Raw genomic sequence first — 21,528 nt, 5'->3', positions numbered from 1 at the left:
AACCAAGTGGGATACAGATGATCAGGCCATGGAAGTGTTTCGAACACAAATAATGGCAGAGGGGCTGAAGTCAGTGAAACTGGTTTAGAAGTCCAGAGAAGTACCTGGGTCTAAGGGTAGAGACCACCAGCTTTCAAATATTTTTAGCAGAAGAACATACAAAACTGCAGTCTTAGACATCATCTCAATATCCTCACTTACTCGTCGTAAAGAAATAGTTGCGCTATGATGTGCCAGGTTTTTCTACACTCTGAAGATACAGTGTTGAACTCAGCAGAATTCCAGTCCCTTTTGGAACTTAGGTTCTAAGGTGGGGGGAGGGGACAGAGCCCAGAGACAAATACACTGATACCCTGATGCCATGTGGCAGTAAGTGCCATGAAGACCAAAGTGAGGTTGGCAGACAGAGAGTGACTGACGATGGAGCAGGGCTGGGAATGGTAGACTGAGCGATGCAGAAAAGGCCTCCCTAAGGAGGAGACATTTGGGAAGAAATCTGAGTGGAAGGATGAATGAGTCATGTGAATTTCAGGAGGAAGAGTATCCCAGGCATAGAAATAGCAAGGACAACAGAGTTTATTTGGATTTGGGGGCCAGGAGTAGCCCTGGCTCCCTCAGTCTCTTTTCAGCCTGGCAGCCCTTGAGAACCCCCTATGAACTGCATAGATCCAAGGAATGGTCAGTTCTCTGACCATCTCTCTCCCACAGCCAGGTCACAGGAATGATAAAGAAGGGGGAAAGCCTGGCTGGGAAGTCAGTAGAATAAACACACGGAAACCCTTCTCTCTTGGTGGTGTCTGAGGATGTTCCAAAATGAACAAGTGAGCTGGATTAGTCAACATATTAGAAAGACTTGTGAGGGTCCCATACACATCTGGTCAGACCTAGTTAATTTCTCAGTTCCTCAATGTCTATACTTCTAAAATATTGTTCTTCTCTCAAGATATTTGTCTTCTTTCTATCTTCCATCTGTTCTCTTCTAATTTAGACTCCGTAAATCTCATTCTGACAGAGCCTCACGTCCTAGAGATGGTTTTGAAAATTATGAAGAATAATTGAAGGAAAAATGCTGAAGAAAACTTTTCAAGATAATTTCTCAGCTAGCCTGTTTCGCAAGTTATAGTGAAACCTAAAATAAAGTAGTAATCTAGTAAATGTGAACACGAAGGCTGGCTCAAAATCATAAATTGTCATTGAGAAGTTTTTGTCTACGCCACGTTTTACATCTGGCTGTAAAACTTATTCCTTAAAATAACCTTGATGAAGTATTTAGTTAGTCTTGGTTAACCACTGAGGAAATTAAAGGACAAAGTTCCTTTAAATAATTGGACGGGGCGCCTGGGTGGCTCAGGTCGTTAAGCGTCTGCCTTTGACTCAGGTCATGGTCCCGGGGTCCTGGGATGGAGCCCCTCATCGGGCTCCCTGCTCTGTGGGAAGCCCGCTTCTCCCTCTCCCACTCCCCCTGCTTGTGTTCTCTCTCTTGCTGTGTCTCTCTCTGTCAAATAAATAAAATCTTTAAAAAAAAAATTAAAATAAATAAATAATCGGACAAATCTGGGACAAAATATCCAACTCTGCATGTATTGCTTTTCAAAATATATACTTGGGAATCCCATGGTCCGGAACACTGAACATGTATCTCCACAGATCTGTCCTGTATAAAGACACTTTCATAGGTATTTAAAGGATATCTGCCCTGCAAAACTAAAATTAATAATAATATACTTGACCTCAGAAGGTATTCCCTTTGTGCAGAAAAAACTGTCCAGGTTGGAATTAAAGGAAAAAAGTGATTACAGAACTGATCGATGTCATACCAGAGCCTTTTCAAATAGGCCCATGCAAGGTTTATCAAATTCTCTGGAGCATAGTTTTATATATATATTTATATTATACAATACATTTATTATAATATATAATATATAATAAAATATAAATACAATATATATAAAAGTGTATATATATGTATTTAATATTAATTAGGCCTAGTCTTGGTAATTTGCAGAGGATTGGTAAGCTGCAAATGATTTTTCTCCAGTACAGATGCAAATGGTGTCTGTACACACGTAACCTCAAAGGTTACAGCTTTGTTGCCCTGTGTCCAATGTGGCAAACGTATTTCAGCTGGCTATGTGATCCGTATCTCTCAAATACTCTTCTCTGTAACGCTGATCTTTTCATTACGGTAACCTCAAATGCTCTTTAAACCAGCTTTGCCGTCTTCCTGGTACCCTCACTAGTGAGTTAAAGAACTTGTTGATGGGGCGCCTGGGTGGCTCAGTTGGTTAAGCGACTGCCTTCGGCTCAGGTCATGATCCCAGGGTCCTGGGATCGAGCCCCACATCGGGCTCCCGGCTCAGCGGGAAGCCTGCTTCTCCCGCTCCCTCTCCCCCTGCTTGTGTTCCTGCTCTCGCTGTCTCTGTCTCTGTCAAATAAATAAATAAAATCTTTAAAAAAAAAAAAAAAAGAACTTGTTGACAAATCCTCATTATACGTTTTCCCAAGAGCCACAGTTTGTGCTTTTTGAGAAGTATACTATGACAGTTTGAATTCAAGTTTCATGAGGATAACTAATCTGTGGCCTTAATTAAACATTTGTTGTCGGGCGTCGGATATCTCACATCAAAACATGGGATTTCCCTGGCCATTTCCACCAACTATCTGGTTTAACTCCAGTAATGATGATTCGAACGTATTTTATAAAACGTTGCATTATCACGCCCGTGCACTTAACTGCTTTCCACAGCTGCGTGGCTTTGGTATCAGACTAATTTCCTGCCCCAAATTAATAAGTGGTTATAAATATCTACTTTTTTAATTCAAATGTGGTGTTAGCATTTTTGGAATTCTTTTAGAGGCTCTCTTAGCTAAGGAATTTTTTTCCTGGTAAATCACAATAATGAATGCAAGAGTTAAATCTTTCTCTCTTTTTCCAGTGGATTATTCTGTGTCTCTATGAGAGCCCAATATTTTAAAAAGAGGATGTCAAAAACTCCTCTGTAGGAGACTTGGCTCTACCCTTCATGGAAATGGGAGAGGAGTCTTTTGCGTAGGTTCATTTGAAGTTTAATTCAAACTTATTGAGTGGTATTACCCTCTAATAAAGCAAAAGTTGTGGAGAACGTTTCAGAAGGGAGAAGACCTTTTTTCAAGGTTTTGTCAAGAAGAACTGGAGCACATAAGCAATTTATATATACCTGTACTTCTAAAATACCAGGATTTTGAATGGGTATGGTTGTAATTTATGGAGTTGGGGGGGAGGCAGTGGGTGAGGAGGGCAGAACAGAAAGGTAAAATTTCCTACTACTCAATATCCCATGACTCTCTTTCTTATCAATTAAAATGTTCTAGTTAATATCCAACCAAATGCCACCACATGTCAGAGAACGAATAAATAATAATAATAATTAAAAGCATTCAAAGTAAATTTTAACAACTAGAAGAAAATGTACATCTGGATTCTTGCTTACCAGAATTCTCCAGAGGCTTAATTTCTACATGTGTTCTTGCTTCTCATACCTTAATGATATAACCAGGTAATTTTTTTCTCTAAACTGTGATGACTTCCTATTCATGATAGCAGCTATTCCCATTATAAAGGAGAAGGAGCTATTTTTTTTTTTTTTTTAAAGAAACAGATAGTAAAAACACACTCTGCTGATATTACCTGGAGGGGAAGTGACAGTAAAAAGAAAGTGCCAATTTGACCCAGAGATCAAAACTGCCAAGTTGGAGAAGCTCACATAACCATCTTGACTTTCTGCCTGAGTACATCCTATAAACAAACACAGAGACAAAACGTAAATGTTAGTTACCTACTAAAGAGCAGTTTCTTCAAGTCTTCTCTGTAAAGAGGCAATTGGACACTAATGGGAAAAAAAAAAAAAGATTTAATGAACAGATTACAAAACCCATCAGGCTTTTCTTAGATAAATCTTGGAACCAAATAATCCAAGAAAGAATAATAATAACAGTAATTGAAAGTGTGCTATGCCAGACGCTGTGCCTTCTAGACATCATTTTAAATAAACTACACAACAGGAAATAGATAACCTTATGAAAGGTGAAATTACTCGGTGTAGGGGTTATAACCACATCTGCCTGACTTCCAAGTTGACATTCTTAACCACTACTATATGTTGACTATTTTGTTATTAAATGTCTGTCAAGAAAGTCTATTATCTTATAGGTGGCCAGTTTCTAGGCTCTGCCTCTCTTTTTTCAAGAAGTCTGTAGTTTATGTGGTGGCAGAGTTAGGCCAAGAGAGCAGGACAGCAGCAATGCATCAAATCATGACTGATAAAGGCTACCCCGATTTAGCAACTTGGGTTGCCTGGGCTATAGTTTCCATGAATAAAATGCAAAAAAAAAAAAAAAGAGAGAGAGAGAGAAAGAAAGTTTACATCTTCTAAAACTAGGCCATCCATTTTTAAAGTGAAAGAAGGCAACTTAACTCAGGATCACATTCACAATGCCATTAATTAGTCTTCTGACTCCACTACCCTCAAATTACTTTGCTAATTAACAGCTGCTACAGTTCACTCTGGAAATGTCATGATGATTGATATGATGGACAATGAGTTGGGAGAGTGGTCTTAAAGTTTATAAATTGGTTTGAGATCTTTAAGGCTGAAAGGTATCATAAAGATATAATATGCTTAGTGTTACATTTTTCAATTCAATTGCTTAATCCCTTTTGTGGAAACACTGTCTTTCCTCATCAATTTTGCAGAGCTAACTATAAGTTCTTTTTCAAAAACATCTTTTCCTTCATCTCTTCAGCATCCCAAAATAAATAAAATGCCCAGAAAAATGGAAATAAATAAGCCAAGACTCAAATAAATGATAGGCGCCCAAGATAAATGCAGTTTATACTCTTTAAAACCTATATGCATCAAAATTATGGTCAATAAACTCTTGCAAACAATGAACTGCAGAGTACAGATGTTCAACATGAAATCGTATGCTGCAGTTTTTCCTTTGACAAACGTCCTTATTGTCCCCATCTTTGGAGGAATACAAAGCAGCATTTAATCGAAATGTGTCCGTCAAGCGCAGTGAGTCTGGCTCGTAGAACAGCCGCCAAACTGCCTAATGGAAAGTGTTTTAGCTCCAAATGGGTTTGCTTTTGTGTTAAATACCAGCTTGCCTCAGAGATCTCTACAAAGATTCCCATATATATCTATGATATTCTCAGATTTGAAGCATATGTGCCCAAAAGCTGAGGCAGTTGCTGCCAAGTACAGTACATTACTCCAGGGTTCATCATATCTCTGGAATGGTAATTGTAAAATATACAAATGCCATCGACAGGCTCCTTGATCAAGCTGGTATAAGCAATGTACTGGCTGGGGGCACTTGGGATGAGATGGGGTGCTGGGCTTGAAGCAAGACTGAAATTGACTACATGACTTAGCCGAGAGTGCTACCTGAATGTGTTTCTGTGGAGCATATGGTTTGCAAAATACCTCTCTGCCCCAATTCTCCCCCACAGCTATCCCTCTCACCCCTAGCAATATTAGCAAACTGGTATATCATTGATGTTGAGACTTTTTTTTTTAATATCAAGAACGTATTTTTCCTACAACCAGGATCTATAATTAAATATGAAAGCACCTATAGGACCCTTAAATAATTATGTTCCAGTATATAAATTCACTTTTTTTGTTAATTAATTATAACCTCCTTATTTACTGAGGAGGATCTACTGAGACAAGAATAAAAGGTTTAGACTAGACATACAGATACGGTTTTGTTGTTACTGTTTTTCTCCAGGAAATCCTTAGAATAAGCTAGGTCATCCATCCCAAATTGTTTTGGTTCCACTCTTTCTGTAGTTAAAGAGAAGTATTTCATGATGGCTTCAAGAGATTCTTTCGCTCATATGAGAAGGGTGTTCTGGTGATGTGGGCATTCTAAAAATACAAAACTCCGCAAGATTTTTTTCCCTACTTCATGACACACACAACAAAATGTGTGCATAGAAACAACTTCAGCCCATTTCTCATCCTTCCTCAGTAAATCTTCCAAGGAAGACAGTGGTGACAATACTAATCCAGATGAGTCAGCCAGCTGAGTGTGACATGGTTAATTGAATAAAATAGCAAACAGTTTCATTCATTTTGCATGGTCACAATATGATTCTAAGCTAGTCAATGATGATATATTTGGAATAACTGAAAGAAAAACAATGAAGGATTGGGGGAGGGTGTCAGGACTGGGGCAAAGTGAAGCATGGAGTCTGAGTAAGGTACGGTCCAGAAGAAGGTATGGAGGATGAGTGAAACAGAGAGTATGGGTAAGGTGGTGAGTATGGATAATATATGAAGAATGGTGAGTTATGAAGTATGAGTAAGGTATAGAGTACGAGGAAGGTACAAAGTATGGGTAAATGTATGAAGTATGAGTAAGGTGAGGAATATGTGTAACTGAACTGTACGTGTAAAAATGTTTATGACAGCAAGTTTATGTTGTATGTAATTTACCACAATATTTTTTAAAAAGGGAATATGGGCAAGGTATGGAGTATGATTAAGGATACAAAGTATGGTTAAGGCATGGAGTATGAATAAGGCCCTGGATATGGGTAAGTTATAGAGTATGGGTAAAGGTATCGCTTTAGACTGAATGTTTGTGTCCCTCTAAAATTCAAATGTGGAAACTTAATCTCCAGTGTGCTGGGATTTGGAGGTGGGGCCTTTGTGGAGTGATTAGTTATGAGGCCCTTAAAAGAAGCTCCAGAAAGCTCTCTTGCCCATTTTGCCATGTGAGGACATAGCTAGAAGATGGCCATCTATGAATCAGGAAGCCTGCCTTCACCAGAGGCCAAATTTGCCATCACCTTGATCTGGGACTTCCTATTCTCCAGAACTGAGAGAAATAAATTTCTTTGTTTATAAGCCACTCTGTCTATGGTGCTCTGTTATAGCAGCCTGAAAGGACAAAGATAGGTATGAGTGTGTGTAAGGTTTGGAGTATGGATAAGGTATGGAATATGGGTATGATATGGAATATGGGTATAATATGGAATAGAGGATGGGGGTAGGTGAACTTCAGTACGCAGGTGAGGGTAGTTGATGTACACATTACTAAAACATGACAAAAAGCTGAAAATTGATATTTTTGACACTGTTGTCTTAAGGTCAGAAGGTAAACTAATTACTGTTCTATCTTATGAATCTCATATCAAAATGCGAGCAATAGCTAAATGGCATTGAAGAATGGACAGGATGACATCATCAAAACAGGCAGTTTAAAACTACCTCTTAATAGAATTTTGAATGTTTAATTTTCACTGGCCCACCTTGGATAGCTTTGCTTAATTATCTTACTTTCTTAATAATGTGGCTTGTTTCTGCAAATTTGCACATCTGCATCATTTTGGGCTGTTCTCTTTCCTTGGGATTTTAAACCTAAGGAGTTTCAGACTTAACTGCTTTGGTAAAGAAATGACCAAGAAGAGCAAAAATAGAAGTCAGCAATATGGATGGTACTTTCACCAAAGTGAGTAAAATATACATTGTTATGAGTGGAAGAATGGAAAACATGGAGTCTATGAGGTGAGTCTCACAGAATAAGCAGCATTACTGGGCCTTTAAAATTGGATCGTACAAACGGAAAGTGGACGGGGAGCTCAGGAGAGTAACAAGACTACGGAAGTTTGGGAAAATCATTTTTGTGCACAGGCTGAAAAGATATAGTTTCTTGATATAAGTAAATATATAGGGTAGGGAATTTATAGGCCAAAATAGTTGAAAGGCAACTTAAAAAGAGATAGCAGGCAAATTTATAGCTCTAACAAGAAAGGAAGAGAATGAGACAAGCCTGAAACAGTAAGGGTTTTGAACCTATGAAATATTTAATCATGAAATGTCAATTGCCTCTTCAAGAACATTTTCAAAAGGGACTAATTCTGTTTTCTGGAATTGATGAGGGATAGCTTTACAGGAAAACAAAATGTATAAGCTAAATAAAAGTGATGTAAAAAAATTCTGGGATTAATTCATTAAAAACTATGTTGAGTGATAATTCACTAATGTGGAAACTTTATCATAAGAATTTTATATCTTTCCTTTTTTTAAGACATGTAACAAAGAACAAAAGGACAATATGCTCAGGAGAAACAGGCATTATATACCAGATGATAGTAATAGTTTAGGCCAAAAAATAAATGCAACTAGTAGGAATGGCAAGATTTAGTATTTCTACAATGGACTTATTCTTATACATTTTGGCATTTCATGTATTTTACAGAATCCATGTGAAGGAGCTTAGGCCCATAGCCAGGGTAGAGCAAGAAATAACAGTAAAGTCTTGGCTTATTCTTGGAAACCAGCTATTTTATAGATAGGCTGATACTCTGAACTGGTAGATGAGACATTCACAAGTTTAGAAAAAAAGATTACAGATAACCCAAAACCAACAGAAATGTCCTAACCAATTCATGAAGTACATAGAAATCTGATAAGCTGATGTTTTAAAAGAGTTATCAATTCACCTTTTATTTTGCTTCTCATTGTTGCCTGTGTGTTTGGGATGTCATTGATGTCATTTGATGTCAATGATAAAATCATTGCCAAGACCAATGTCATGAAGCTGTCTTTTCTTCTAGGGGTTTTATAGTTTCAGGTCTTATGTTTTAGATTTTGATCCATTTTGAGTTACTTTTTCTGTAAGGTGTAAAATAATGCTCCAATTTCACTCTTTTCCATGTGGATATCTAGTTCCCCAACACTGTTTGTTGAAGAGTCTGTCCTTTCCCCATCGTGTATTCTTGGCTCCCTTGTTGAATATCAGTTGGCCATATACGTGTGGATTTATTTCTAGGCTCTTCGTTCGTTCAATTGGTCTATGCATTTATCTTTAGGCCAGTACCATACTGTTTTAATTTTTATAGTTTTGTAATATACTTTGAAACCACAAAGTGTGATGCTTTCAGTTTTGTTTCTCTTTTTCAAGATTGCTTTGGCTTTTCAGGATCTTCTGTGGTTCCACATAAATTTTAGAATTGTTTTCTCTATTTCTGTAAGAAAGGCTATTAGGATTTTGATAGAGATTGTACTGAATCTGTAGGTTGCTTTGGGTGACTATGGACATGTTAAGCAAAATTAGACAAGAAGGATTACATCAAACTAAAAAGCTTCTGGGCAGCAAAGCAAACAATCAACAGAGTGAAAAGGCAACTTACAGAATGGGAGAAAATATTTGCAAGCTATATATCTCATAAGGTGTTAATTTCTAAAATATGTAAGAAACTCCTACATCTCAATAGGATAAAAAAAGCTAACAACCTGATTTTAAAAAATTAGCTAAAGACTCAAATAGACATGTCTCCAAAGAAGACCTACTAATGGCCAACAACTATAGTATATGAAAAGATGCACAAAATCACTAATCATCACGGAAATGCAGACCAAAACCACAATGAAATACAATCTCACACCTATTAGGATGGCTATTATTAAAAAAAAAAGAAAGTGTTGGTGAAGATGTGGAGAAACTGGAACTCTTATACACTGTTGATGGGAATGCAAAATGGTGCAGCCACTATGGGAAACAGTATGGAGTTCCTACACAAAAATAGAAATAGAATTACCATATGATCCAGCAAGCCCACTTCTGGGTATTTATCCAAAAGAATTGAAATCAGGATCTCAAAGAGGTATCCAAACCCCCATGTTCATTGCAGTGCTATTCATACTAGCTAAGATATGGAAAAAATCTAAATGTTCATCAACAGATGAATGGATTTAAAAAATGCAATATATGCATACAATGGCATACTATTCAGTCTTAAACAAAGAAAACTCAAAAATATGCAACAACGTAGGTGAATCTTAAGGACATGATGCTAAGTGAAATAAGCCAGTCACAGAAGGACAAATACTGTACCATTCCACTTACACGTAGTATCTAAAATAGTCAAACTCATAGAAGCAAAGAATACAATGTTTTTTTTTTGTTTTTTTTATTTTTATATGCACAACTTCAGGGAAGTAAATGAAGCTAGCAGTGGTATAGGACTGAACAGAAAGGCAACAGAGGACAAAGAAAGGTGGAGAGGGGAAAGTAAACTCTGAGGGCCTGCTCTGGACCAGGTGCTTTGCATTTGCCATTGCATTTGCCATTGTATTTTTTCTTCATAACACTGAAAGTGTTTCTATTTCCCCATAGAAACCACATCATAGGGGCGCCTGGGTGGCTCAATTGGTTAATCACCCGACTTTTCATTTCGATTCTCAGGGTCCTGAGATCAAGCCCTGTGTGGGCTCTGCACTCAGCAGGGAGTCGGCTTGGATTCTCTCTCCTTCTCCCACTGCCCCTCCCCTCGCGTTCCTGCTCAATCTCTCTCTCTCTCAAATAAATAAATAAATCTTAAAAAAAAAAAAAAAAAAAGGAACCACATCATATCTGCAACTTGCTCCCTGGGCCAGTCCATGATACTGTACCAGAATCATTTGTCTTGGAGGACACGCCCTTTTTCTTACGACATATTGAGGATATGGTTATGACAAAAATGCTCCTCCATCATGCAAGGGGAGAAGAGGAGGTGGCTCCTTAAATATTTACTGCCAGTCTAATCTTGCTTTTCACAGATATGGCACTGTAGACTGGGGATAAAGGAGATTTCTTCCAAATTACCCAAGATGCTGAGTATTACCGACCTTGCTATGAATTCTAATGGCTGCAAACATTTTCTTGCAGATGTAGTAGTAACAGGTGTCTGAATGTCACAGGTACCTACCTTTCAGCACTGAATCCGATGTCCCTTCCAGGGAAACAGAAATGGTCCAAGGCTCTGAGGGGGGCCCCAAGGACTCTATTCTCCTATTCTAGAAATAGAAAAAAACAGGGTGGCGGGGGAGTTGCATTGAGAAGAGAATTTTGTGAAGTTATCTAAAACAGAAAAGAATTCAGACAAAATCACAACTCAGTAGAGACAGGCAAAGGAAGGAAAGTGATGAATATTTTCTTTCTTGTGTTAAGAATATATCAAAATAGGGCGCCTGGGTGGCTCAGCTGGTTAAGCGACTGCCTTCAGCTCAGGTCATGATCCCACGGTCCTGGGATCGAGTCCTGCATCGGGCTCCCTGCTCTGCGGGGAGCCTGCTTCTCCCTCTCCCACTCTCCCTGCTTGTGTTCCCTCTCTCGCTGTGTCCCTCTCTGTCAAATAAATAAATAAAATCTTTAAAAAAAAAAGAATATATCAAAATAAGCTTATCAAGAAAAGAGAGTGGAGATTATTGCAGGAGAGGTTGGGGCAGGTTGGTGAAGAAGAGAAAGGAAAGCTAAGTTTACAGAAGAGGAGAGTGGCAGTACGTGTTGAAGATTAACAAGGAAGGCAAGACTGAGAGAAAGAAGCAGGACTCAGCTGACTGAGTGCCAGATGACCTCCAAAGGGACAGGTTTCCAAGTGTGGACCTCAATCTCACAGGCTTCCTCCCCATGCAAACGTGTCAGGGGTGCATTTCTACAATAAAGAGTAGAAAGCTGATTTAACTACCATATTTCCCTTCCTTCCCCCCCCCGTGACTTGAGTAAATATAGAAAAGATAAAATAGAATCAGAGGGCATGGACACTAAAATCAGAATTAAGCACAGACGCCTTTGTTGAAGATTTACTTAACCACATATAAGAGAAATCATTTACAATAACATAAAACTGTAATGCAGATGTGATAGCAGACATTCTTTCATTAGCATATGAAATGACTTCTTTGGGAAGGCCAGATTTCCAGAAGATGCGAGAGACCTGCTTCAAGGATTTGCTTGGGGAGGAAAAGCATCAGGCTTTTATTTTTACTCTTGATCAAATTCTGGGCACTCACAGAAAGTGGAAGGAAGCCAGCTGTGAGGTTCCTTCACTCAAAGGAACGACAAAGTCTGTGCCGACAGCACACGGGGGCCACTCGGTAAATGCGTGATGTGTGCCGGACACGACACATTCCCAGCTCTAAAGAGAGACTGCTCCCCATGAACCAGTTACCTGCTTATCCAGAAAAACGAGCCATGGTTGTACTCTAAGTTCTTTTCCCACTTCTCCGTCTGAAGGCTGGACCAGGACCGAGAGAGCGTAGGGCCGAATATATATCAAGTCCCCAGTTTTAAAACTGCTTGTATTTCTGGCACGTGTTGACAAAAACAGAATACATCCATAACGTTACAGATATCATGGCAGGAACGATTTCTAAAATGCATTATTACCAGTGAAAATATTTTCATTTGCTGTTGTTTCTAGAAATTTCATAATGCAGTATATAGAAAATATGACCTTATAGCCAAAGAATCATTAAATGTTTATTTTTTACGTTTGCTTAGCATTGGAAATGGATGGACTGGGTGTGTGGGAGGGGTGGAAAGAAGCACAAATTATGAACTTAGATTTTTATCACTGTTCATTAATATCAGCCCCAAGAATGCCTAATCAGACTAAAATATTTAGAAGGTACAGATAGATATGTTCACTAGTCTGCTCGTAAGTCAGCTCTCCCCCAAAAGGTTCTGATTTGTGGTGTTTTCCAATTTTTACGGTATAAAGACTTCGACAATGGCTGATTCCGTGGTACTAAGATGATGTCACTGAAAAGAATTGGAAGAGACGCCCGACAGCAAGCTCCGGCAACAACACTGTTTTACATAGAATTGCGCAGGTAATCCTCACAACAACCCTTCCATATTTACATTCTCCACAGTGTGCTTGCACTAAATAGGCTCGATAACGGTGGAATTAATTGATTAATCTATTTTAATTGAATGAAGGCTTTAGGGAGAATAAGAACCTAAAATTTATATATGCTGAGCACTTACTGTGTGCTTGGCACTATTCTAAGCTTTTCACATATAAACCCATTGAATCTTTAAAATGACATGGTGATGTAGGTACTTCTAGTTAAACTTGAAGAAACTGAAACCCCAAAGGCCTTAAGTAACTTGCCAAAGGTCTCACAAATGGTTAAGTGTATGATCAAGGTCTAGAGCAGTTAACCAATAAGCTATATTGTTTTTCACCTCTTTCAAGCACATTAATTGCTGATGTGACTTAGCAATAAAATACAACAAACATAAAACAAAATGGTTCTGCAGTTCATGATACCTCAAAACATCTTTTTCCCAAAGTTTTGGTGTTTTTGATGACCAACATAGCTTTATTAAAAGGGCATTACAATGAATCATGGAACACTACATCAAAAACTAATGATGGGGTGCCTGGGTGGCTCAGTCGTTAAGCGTCTGCCTTCGGCTCAGGTCATGGTCCCAGGGTCCTGGCCACATCGGGCTCCCTGCTGGGCAGGAAGCCTGCTTCTCCCTCTCCCACTTCCCCTGCTTGTGTTCCTGCTCTCGCTGTCTCTCTCTCTGTCAAGTAAATAAATAAAATCTTTAAAAAAAAAAAAAAACTAATGATGTAACGTATGGTGATTAGTATAACATAATAAAATAAAATTTAAAAAAGGACATTATAGATTATATATCTGTTGTCCTATTAAGCCTACTGTAAATCATATGTTGCAGTCATGCAATAGATTTTTAGCAATTACATGGAGATATACAGATATATATCACATGTATTACCCTAGGATAGAGCATCCGTTGTTGACTTATTCTCAAAACAGCTTAGGTCAGTTCTAATAAGGTTTTGCTTAAAAAAAAAAAAAGAAGAAGAAGAAGAGGAAGTAGCCTACCCTGTCCCTGTTAAATGCTTGTAAGTCAACTACTTTATTCCCCAACTGTTTTTTTCCCTCTCTCCTCTAAGGAGAAAAGGATGAAATATTCATTTAACATGGAAGGTGTATATCAGGCAAAGATGACAATTAGTCCTAAAAAGAGGAAAGAGGGGAAGAGCAAATGCAGTGGATCACAGACTTTGAAGTTTCTGTAGGAAGCACTTTCTCTCTCCCCTGAGAATCCTGGGAAATGGAGACAGGTTGGGAATATGTGGTCCTAAGAATCGCCTTTGGTCATCTATCGGCTAAGGCCCTGACCTCTGTGCTAGAATCACTCACTGGGAATTCAGCATACAGCAGCCTAATGATCATTTATCAGTTTGCTTAGCCTGAGTGGGTAAGGTTCCTTCTTTTTTTTTTAAGGGGAACAATTTAAATCAGATTTTTAAAACCCATGCTATTAATTCTATCCTTCCATGGGGCCCAGGTTACTGGAAAATTCTAACATTGCTTACGGATCCTATTTCTCCCCTAACTCACTTCTTAAATGCTTTCCGATGTGGGATGGGGGGCAGGCTAGCAATGGGGTTAAGGAAGCCAAAAGACGCCAGCGGAGATCCTGACATAAGTACACTGACGTGTAGAGACGAAGAGATGGGAGCCAACTGCCTGAAAACCCGCTGAAAGGCCCGTCCCTGACACACTTTAAAGTTTATTGTGAGCAAACATCTCTTATTAAATGTAAACAGCATCTCACTGGAGGTCAGAGACTTGCTGCTACAGCATATCCCAAGGTAATACCACTTTAAGCTCCACATAAACTCTTAAGCAGTTTCTATCCTAAAACCTGACCGTAGGTGGTACAGTTTTTTACGATATGTTATAATAGTGCAATAAATCTGTTAGCTTAAAATCGAATCTCCGTGGCCTTTTAGAGAAATCATCATTAAATGCAGGGTCCTGTTAATGATGCCATCGAAGTGAAATTGTTTAATCTGCTAAGGGGGTGAAAGGTCACCAAATGAATTTTTTATAATACATCAACTTGACACGCAATAGGGAAAACTGTAATAGATAAAAGCAAAGGAAAAGGGCATTCTCTTCTTCTGATAGGTCAATAGCAGCCAAGAGAGTCACTCATCCACTTTCCTTTCACGATGGGGCTCCTTTTGCATTTAATATGGACACCCAATTAATACCTCAGCACCACAGACAACCTCATTTTAGGTGACTTATAGCAATTTCTCCCCCTTCCCTGAAATGAAAGTGATCACAATACATCATAGCATTGTGCGAATTAACGTTAATTGATTCAAGTTACCAAGCAATGGTGGGCCACTTATATAATCTAGGCGTTATTGGGTGCTAGAAGGGATGGAGGGAAGATTAGATTCCAGTCTCCGTTGCTGTGACGACGGGAGTCACCTGATGCCTTGTTAGACAGTTGTAAGGTTCTATTGCTGGCCCCAGTGGGGTCGTCAGTAAACTGGAGTGATGTCCAAACATCATTATACGCTGCTCCGATATTAAAGCAAAGGGATTAGCAACTTATTGCAAGCAACCTGGATTTGTCATTGTGCTGTCGTTATCCAATTTCCAACTGCTAATGTGACTGTAGCCTGCAGGCAGAAGGACCTACAGCCAAACTTTAAAAAATGGGGGAGGAAAGTTCCCTCCAATCCTCCCAGTTTTAACCACTATTTAACAGCTTCCAATACCCAGTCAGGTATGTGAAAGAATTTTTTTTTCTCCCTTCAATGCTTAAGTACAAGCTAAAAAAAAAAAGAAAGAAAAAAAAAGATCAAGAGAATACGGACATTTTCCCAGTTCAGAGATCACCAGTATTCACTCCAACTCTTGCTTTTCAATCTGCCAGATCCCAAAACGCTTACTCTGTAGAGGAGAGGATTATTTCTATTTGCATGGCAAACCTAGCAAACAAAGAAATAAATCCTACTGAAAGCTGGCTCTGGGCAAGACCTATGGGAGGTGGGCTGAAGGTAGGGGCATTAGAGAGACTTCCTTGTTCCTTCTTCAACCTTCGCCTCCTCAAAGTTACTAAGTCAGGTTCCTATAAAAGTGCCCCATGTTTTGATTCAATGTTTCAGGTGTCCTGCATTTTCAATCAGTCCTGTTTTAACGAGGCTAGATAGGGCAGAATCTCTATGTGCCATCAGGGGATTTGAATTCCAAAGAAGTTTGCAAGATTCTGTACCCTGGGAGAAGAAAGTAAGCTCTCTAGTCAACTCAGTCTAACGAACACGTTAACCCTTCTACTATGGACAAATGTTGTTCTAGGCACTGTGAGATGTGCAAAGATAAATAAAACACCATGACCTCTGTCCCTCGGGAACATAGTACCTCCTCCCTCCCTTCATATACTTTGTAAGGCCAAAATGATTTCCTGGCTATCAGAGTACACACACACACCATTTTTATTTATATTTTCCAGTCTTTATGCTCCCTATTAAACTTAGCCAGATGCCTTTAGCTGCTGTCAACTCCTAGGGAGAGAAGAGGGAAGAAATGTCTTTGTGATCAGACAGTTTCCTTCTGGCACTACGACAAAGTGCTTCCAAACCTGAGACACTGTAAGTACCCAACACATGTTACTGTAGTAACACAGCGACAAATCAGTACCCACCATGTACTTCCTCTGCTCTTAGGTCTCTACCTGCCTCTGGAAAGCCACTACTTATATTGGCCTGGCCAACTGCAAGTTCTGGTATACTCCTCATTTGGTATGCTTACTGTTATGCTCCAATACTTATTACTAAACTCTGTGGTTCTTTGAAATTATTCATTTTGAATTGAGACTTGAGTCACCCTAGGTGTAGGTTGCAGTGTGCCAGGAGTATATGAAGGCAGAGAATAAACATGGCACATCTTCCAACAAGGTCAACTCAAGGGTGAAAACCTAAGTATTTCTGATGGAAACTCACTTAAAATAATATTTTATAAAAACTTCATCATGACTGTCTTATCTGGGATAATGGAAACTCTGAATACATTCTTTCAGATCACACCCAAACTATTCAAAATGTCCTGTTTGCATTAGGGTGTTGTAGCAGTCATAGCGTGGCCGGGAAAACAAGATCCAAGATTTAGTTGATGAAAGAGATTCAATACAGGATATTGGTTCCACAGGAGTATCAGAATAGTACAGAGGCCAAACAGGTTATATTTCACTGTTTGCAACAAATATTTAATGATCATTTATTGTGCATGACACTGTGCTTAGGCTCCCTTGGGAATATAAGAGTAAGTTGCAGTGTTGACCTAATAATTATTATAAAGATAAAAATATACTAAAGTTAATACAACTAAAGTTAATTTTTTGAAAAACTGGACTAATGATGAAGCAGGTTCATATCAAATTAGTTTCTTTATAATTATATATAGAATTAGATTTAATATAATATATTCTTGTTAAGTAGTTGTGAATTGTTTTACCTATTCATTAATTTTTAAATCTCTAGATTTTCATCTGAGCCATATAATTTTTTGGACATAATAGCTGTTCAATTAATGTTTGGGAAATAAAAGACGTTGAAATGTAAGCTTTTATGAATCCTTATTATATTTACCTACAACTTCACCATCCATACACAGAGATCTTAATTACTCGATTTTAAGGTAGCAGGGTTCAATTTTGGAGTTAGAACTACATACGAATATGATTGGGGATCTGCTGGATGCAGATATGTCAGCTGCAGCAATGGATTACACTTTACATCCTACTTAAAAAAGGAAAATAGCAGAAAAACTTAACCTGCAGAAGTAGTATCAAGGATTTAGTCATCTGGAGCCATTTAGTGTAAGAACAATGGTCCCTAAGGGTATCACTGCAGAAACAGGATTGTGAAATAAATGATAATTTTAATGACTATGAAATATCAACAAAAATGTGAATGGTCTACATTATTTCCAGTTTAATAAGGCTGGATAATACGTTTTTGGGTTTTTTTGGGGGGGGGAGTTAAGAGATGAATGCTTTTAAAAATGTAGTGATAAAAGGAACAATTTTTAATTAAATGGAGAGTTTGCCTATGCAGAGCATCTCATTTTCCCCACAAAGCCAGATATATGAAATACCCTCATGACAATTTTGCCATTCACCTAACTCAACAAAGCAGCAAATTTGTATTGTAGCAAAAAGAGGAAATAGCACAGAAACATTCTTCAGTGGTAGATCAGTGGTTTTGCCATGAAGGAGGAAAGAGACAAGCTGGCACTACAGAAATCTCTTCCAGAATGAACATTCTGCCAGTCTTGGGAAGAATGTCCTCCCATGTTGACAGAAGATTCTATTCTTGTTTACTCCCAACAGCTGTTTCCTAGAGAGCAGGTGCCTGGGGGTATGGAGAGGTTATACAAGAGAATATGCTAAATGAGACTGAGTGTCAATAGTCCGTTAGTCTCACCAATGGTCTCAGCTAGTTCTCCTCTCTATTCCAAGTCAGCTTGTAAGGTGCTATTTACACAGAGTAAGGGAACTTAAAAAGATATTAAGGTGATGGGCTCAAGAACACACAGACACTCCTACAGTGTCTGGCTCACCCTCACTAGAACAGTTTTCAGTAGCCAAGGATCCTGGCAATGTCATTAACAGAGAACTTTATTTGAGATAGCATATTAGATTTTTATTGCTGTGTAACAAATTACCACAAACTTAGTGGCTTAAAATAATACAAATTTATTATCTTTGGGTTGTGGGTTAAGAGTCAGACAGGCTTGGCTGGGTTTACTGCTGTAGGCTCTCAGGAAGAATCCACTTCTAAACTTCTAAATTCATGGAATTTATTTCTTTGTGGCTATAGAATGGAGGTCCATGTTTCCTCACTGGCTGTCAGCCAAGGTCCATTCTTGATTTATTCCACCTGCTTTTTTTCCATGTGGTCCCTTCCATCTTAAAAACAGTGGATACTTCAAGTCCATCTCACACCTTGAATCTCTCAGTCTTCCTCTTCTGCCAGAGAAGGAGAAAGCTCTCTTCTTTTAAGGGCTCATGTTATTATTTGGGCCCACCTTGATAATCTTGGATATTCTATCTTTGGGCCAGTGGTGCCACATATCATACTGTATTTAATGAAATGCTATCTGACCATATTCATGGATTCCTGGGAATAGGGCAGCACATCTTTGGGAGGCCATTTTAGAAATTTTGACAACTACAAATAGCTTTGGCATTTCAGTATTTAAACATCCATAAAAGAAACAGAGATATTTAATTTTACTGTATGACAAAGAATATTATTTAAAGGTGTTTAAAAAAATTTTGTTTGTAATGAAGCAGGGGAAAGGGAGAGAGAAGAGGAGAAAGGAAGGAAAAAAATTTAAGAGAGCAAAAATCAAGTTCCTACTGAAAGAAAGGTAAGCAATATAAAATGTGTCCTGCCAGGATTCCAGATAAAAGACAGAATATAAAAATAAGACTCCTGTGGAGAATGCCCAGTTTAAAAAGGGCAGATTGATGGGCGCCTGGGTGGCTCAGTTGGTTAAGCGACTGCCTTCGGCTCAGGTCGTGATCCTGGAGTCCCAGGATCAAGTCCCGCATCGGGCTCCCTGCTCGGCAGAGAGTCTGCTTCTCCCTCTGACCCTCCCCCATCTCATGCTCTCTCTCTCTCTATCTCATTCTCTCTCTCAAATAAATAAATAAAATCTTTAAAAAAAAAAGGGCAGATTGAACTTATGTTTATCTCTGTGTCCCCTACTCCACTGAAATTAAAAGAATAAAAATAAATAAAAAGGGTATAAACCATTTGGCATAAATGGGGTAAACTAACAAAGACAAAGAAGGCAGGAGAGGAAAGAAGTATTGACAACAGAAGTCAATGAAGTTTTGGAAGATGGAAAACAGGTTCATGGAATTGACTTAGCCTAGCAGACAGAATTTAAATCCAGATGTCTCTAGAAGAGGATAAAGACCAGGAGAGGCCAATTCACTGTGTATTATTTAATTAAAAAGTAAAAAGAACTCCATTTCTACCCCCCAAAAAAGAAGTTAGTAGCTTTTTGAAAGCTGGTAGTACTTTCCTTAAAAAGTAAATGCCCAATATGGCCTCAGTTTGTTGAAATGCATGCAAACCCATTAAATTAACAATCATGAACCTCTCAGGAACATCCTTGGTGTTTTTCACTGAAAGGCCTGCGTCCCTGGGCTGATTCTGCTGTGTCAAGGTCAGTTCATTAGCTTGTCAATGGCTCTCCAGTAAGTTCAATGGAAGTCCCAAGTGACACTGATCAAGGTTGAAAGAAACAGAGCTGGCCAGAGGCCTGCACAAGGTTCCAGGGTTGTTTAGCATATTGTGCAATTCTTTGGACCTTGGGACACCTTGCTAATTTTCATTCAATCCCTTAGGACAAGGCATTTCTCATTCTGCATAGATTTATTCAGATATACTTAAGCAGCTTTTCCTTATCTTCAGAAGATTTGCTTTTTGCCTTATGTTTGAAATCTCTCTTAAAATACTAAAGGACAGAGAGAGATGGGGGAATAGAACACATCCCAACAGAAAAATCGATGCTATAATATACATGTTCGGTATTAAATCAGAAATATCTGAGTCAAAAGTGAAAACATGATGGCTATGATGGATGGTGGGCCATAAAGATGATCTCTTCTCTGAAACTGTCTCGCCTCTTCATAATGGAATGATATCCCCCACAGATATGTGTGTGTACCTAAACTGGTGCTGGATTCACTCTCTTTGCTGGGCTTCCTCTGCTACACCTCCATTGCTTCTATTCTTTGACTCTTCTCTCCTTCTAGTTAAAGGCTAAATATTCACGGAGTCTCTTTTTATACGTAACACAAAATCAATTATTTGGGAATGATGACCTATTAGAAAAGTTCAGTACTGTAAAATCTAAATAAAATTTAGCAATGGATTGGCCCTTTTTCTCTCTAGTCAGCCATACATATAATATATTTATAAGAACTCAGTGGGATCTAAATGAAATTGGGCTAAAGGGAAAAGATATTTAAATATAAGGTAAGCTGCATTGGCACCATTTTTTTTTCAGGTTCTTGGTTCTTATATTACCATGCATTATAGCATAATGACATAACATGGTACAGTTTGGTGGCTGGTAAAAATATCCAAGATTTAATAGATTCTGAGCAATTGTGTCACTAAGAGTTCTTTTTAATTATAAGATAACAATTCCTAAAGCCCTTCAAATCAACAAGATTGGGGGGAGAAAAAAACAGTTTGAGTTTTCTTTTCATATCTCCCATACATATTAATGTACTCAGGAAAAGGAACACCTATCTACATTGTAATTCAGGTAAAATATGATACAAAAACACTGGCTAAGCTTTCATTTGGATATATTGCTCTGTGTTTAAAAAGGCAATCAATGTATTAGTTAAATATGCCTAACTATGTGAAGGCGTCTCTTTTTGTTTTTACTCTTATTTTATAGCAAATCCCATATCCACTGAAGATGGTACATGGATGTAACTAATATCCCTCAAATATCAATTGTTTCTTTGTTAGTACCACCACAAATAAGATGAAAAAGCAGTAACATCAGAATAATCTGAAAGAATGTAAATGTCCTAAAATCTCATTGAATAATATATCTCAGAATCTAAATAATTTTACCTATTTCAGGGACCCAGTATCAACTGAAAATGTGCATGGGTTTGAGCTTATTTTCCAGTAGTGGTGATAAGTTTATAAGGAATATCTATGTTGCCCACCTTTAGCCCTCTATAACCAGCAGTGTTCATTTATGAGATGGTTGGTTTTATATATGTTTCTTAAACATTGCAACAAGTTCATCTTGTCTCACAGTCTGGGCTATCATTTTTGGTTCTTTTGCATCTGCTAAAAATTGGAGCTTGGGACTTACAGTCTGG

General features: G+C 38.3%; 1 protein-coding gene across 1 annotated transcript in view; it reads right to left on the bottom strand.

Moving 5' to 3' along the window:
- Positions 1 to 21,528, bottom strand: part of PKHD1 (PKHD1 ciliary IPT domain containing fibrocystin/polyductin) — a 451,815-nt gene that overhangs the window by 24,774 nt on the left and 405,513 nt on the right. The window contains exons 61-63 of the mRNA XM_021691934.1: positions 11,987 to 12,122; positions 10,745 to 10,832; positions 3,668 to 3,775 (exon numbers count right to left, since the gene is read on the bottom strand). Of these exons, the coding sequence (XP_021547609.1) occupies positions 3,668 to 3,775; positions 10,745 to 10,832; positions 11,987 to 12,122 (332 nt within the window). The remainder of the gene's footprint in view (positions 1 to 3,667; positions 3,776 to 10,744; positions 10,833 to 11,986; positions 12,123 to 21,528) is intronic.

This window comes from Neomonachus schauinslandi, chromosome 8 (assembly GCF_002201575.2).
Source record: "Neomonachus schauinslandi chromosome 8, ASM220157v2, whole genome shotgun sequence".
NCBI lineage: Eukaryota > Metazoa > Chordata > Mammalia > Carnivora > Phocidae > Neomonachus > Neomonachus schauinslandi.
Note: the sequence above shows the minus strand (reverse complement) of the source record. Positions and strands in the feature narration are given on the sequence as shown.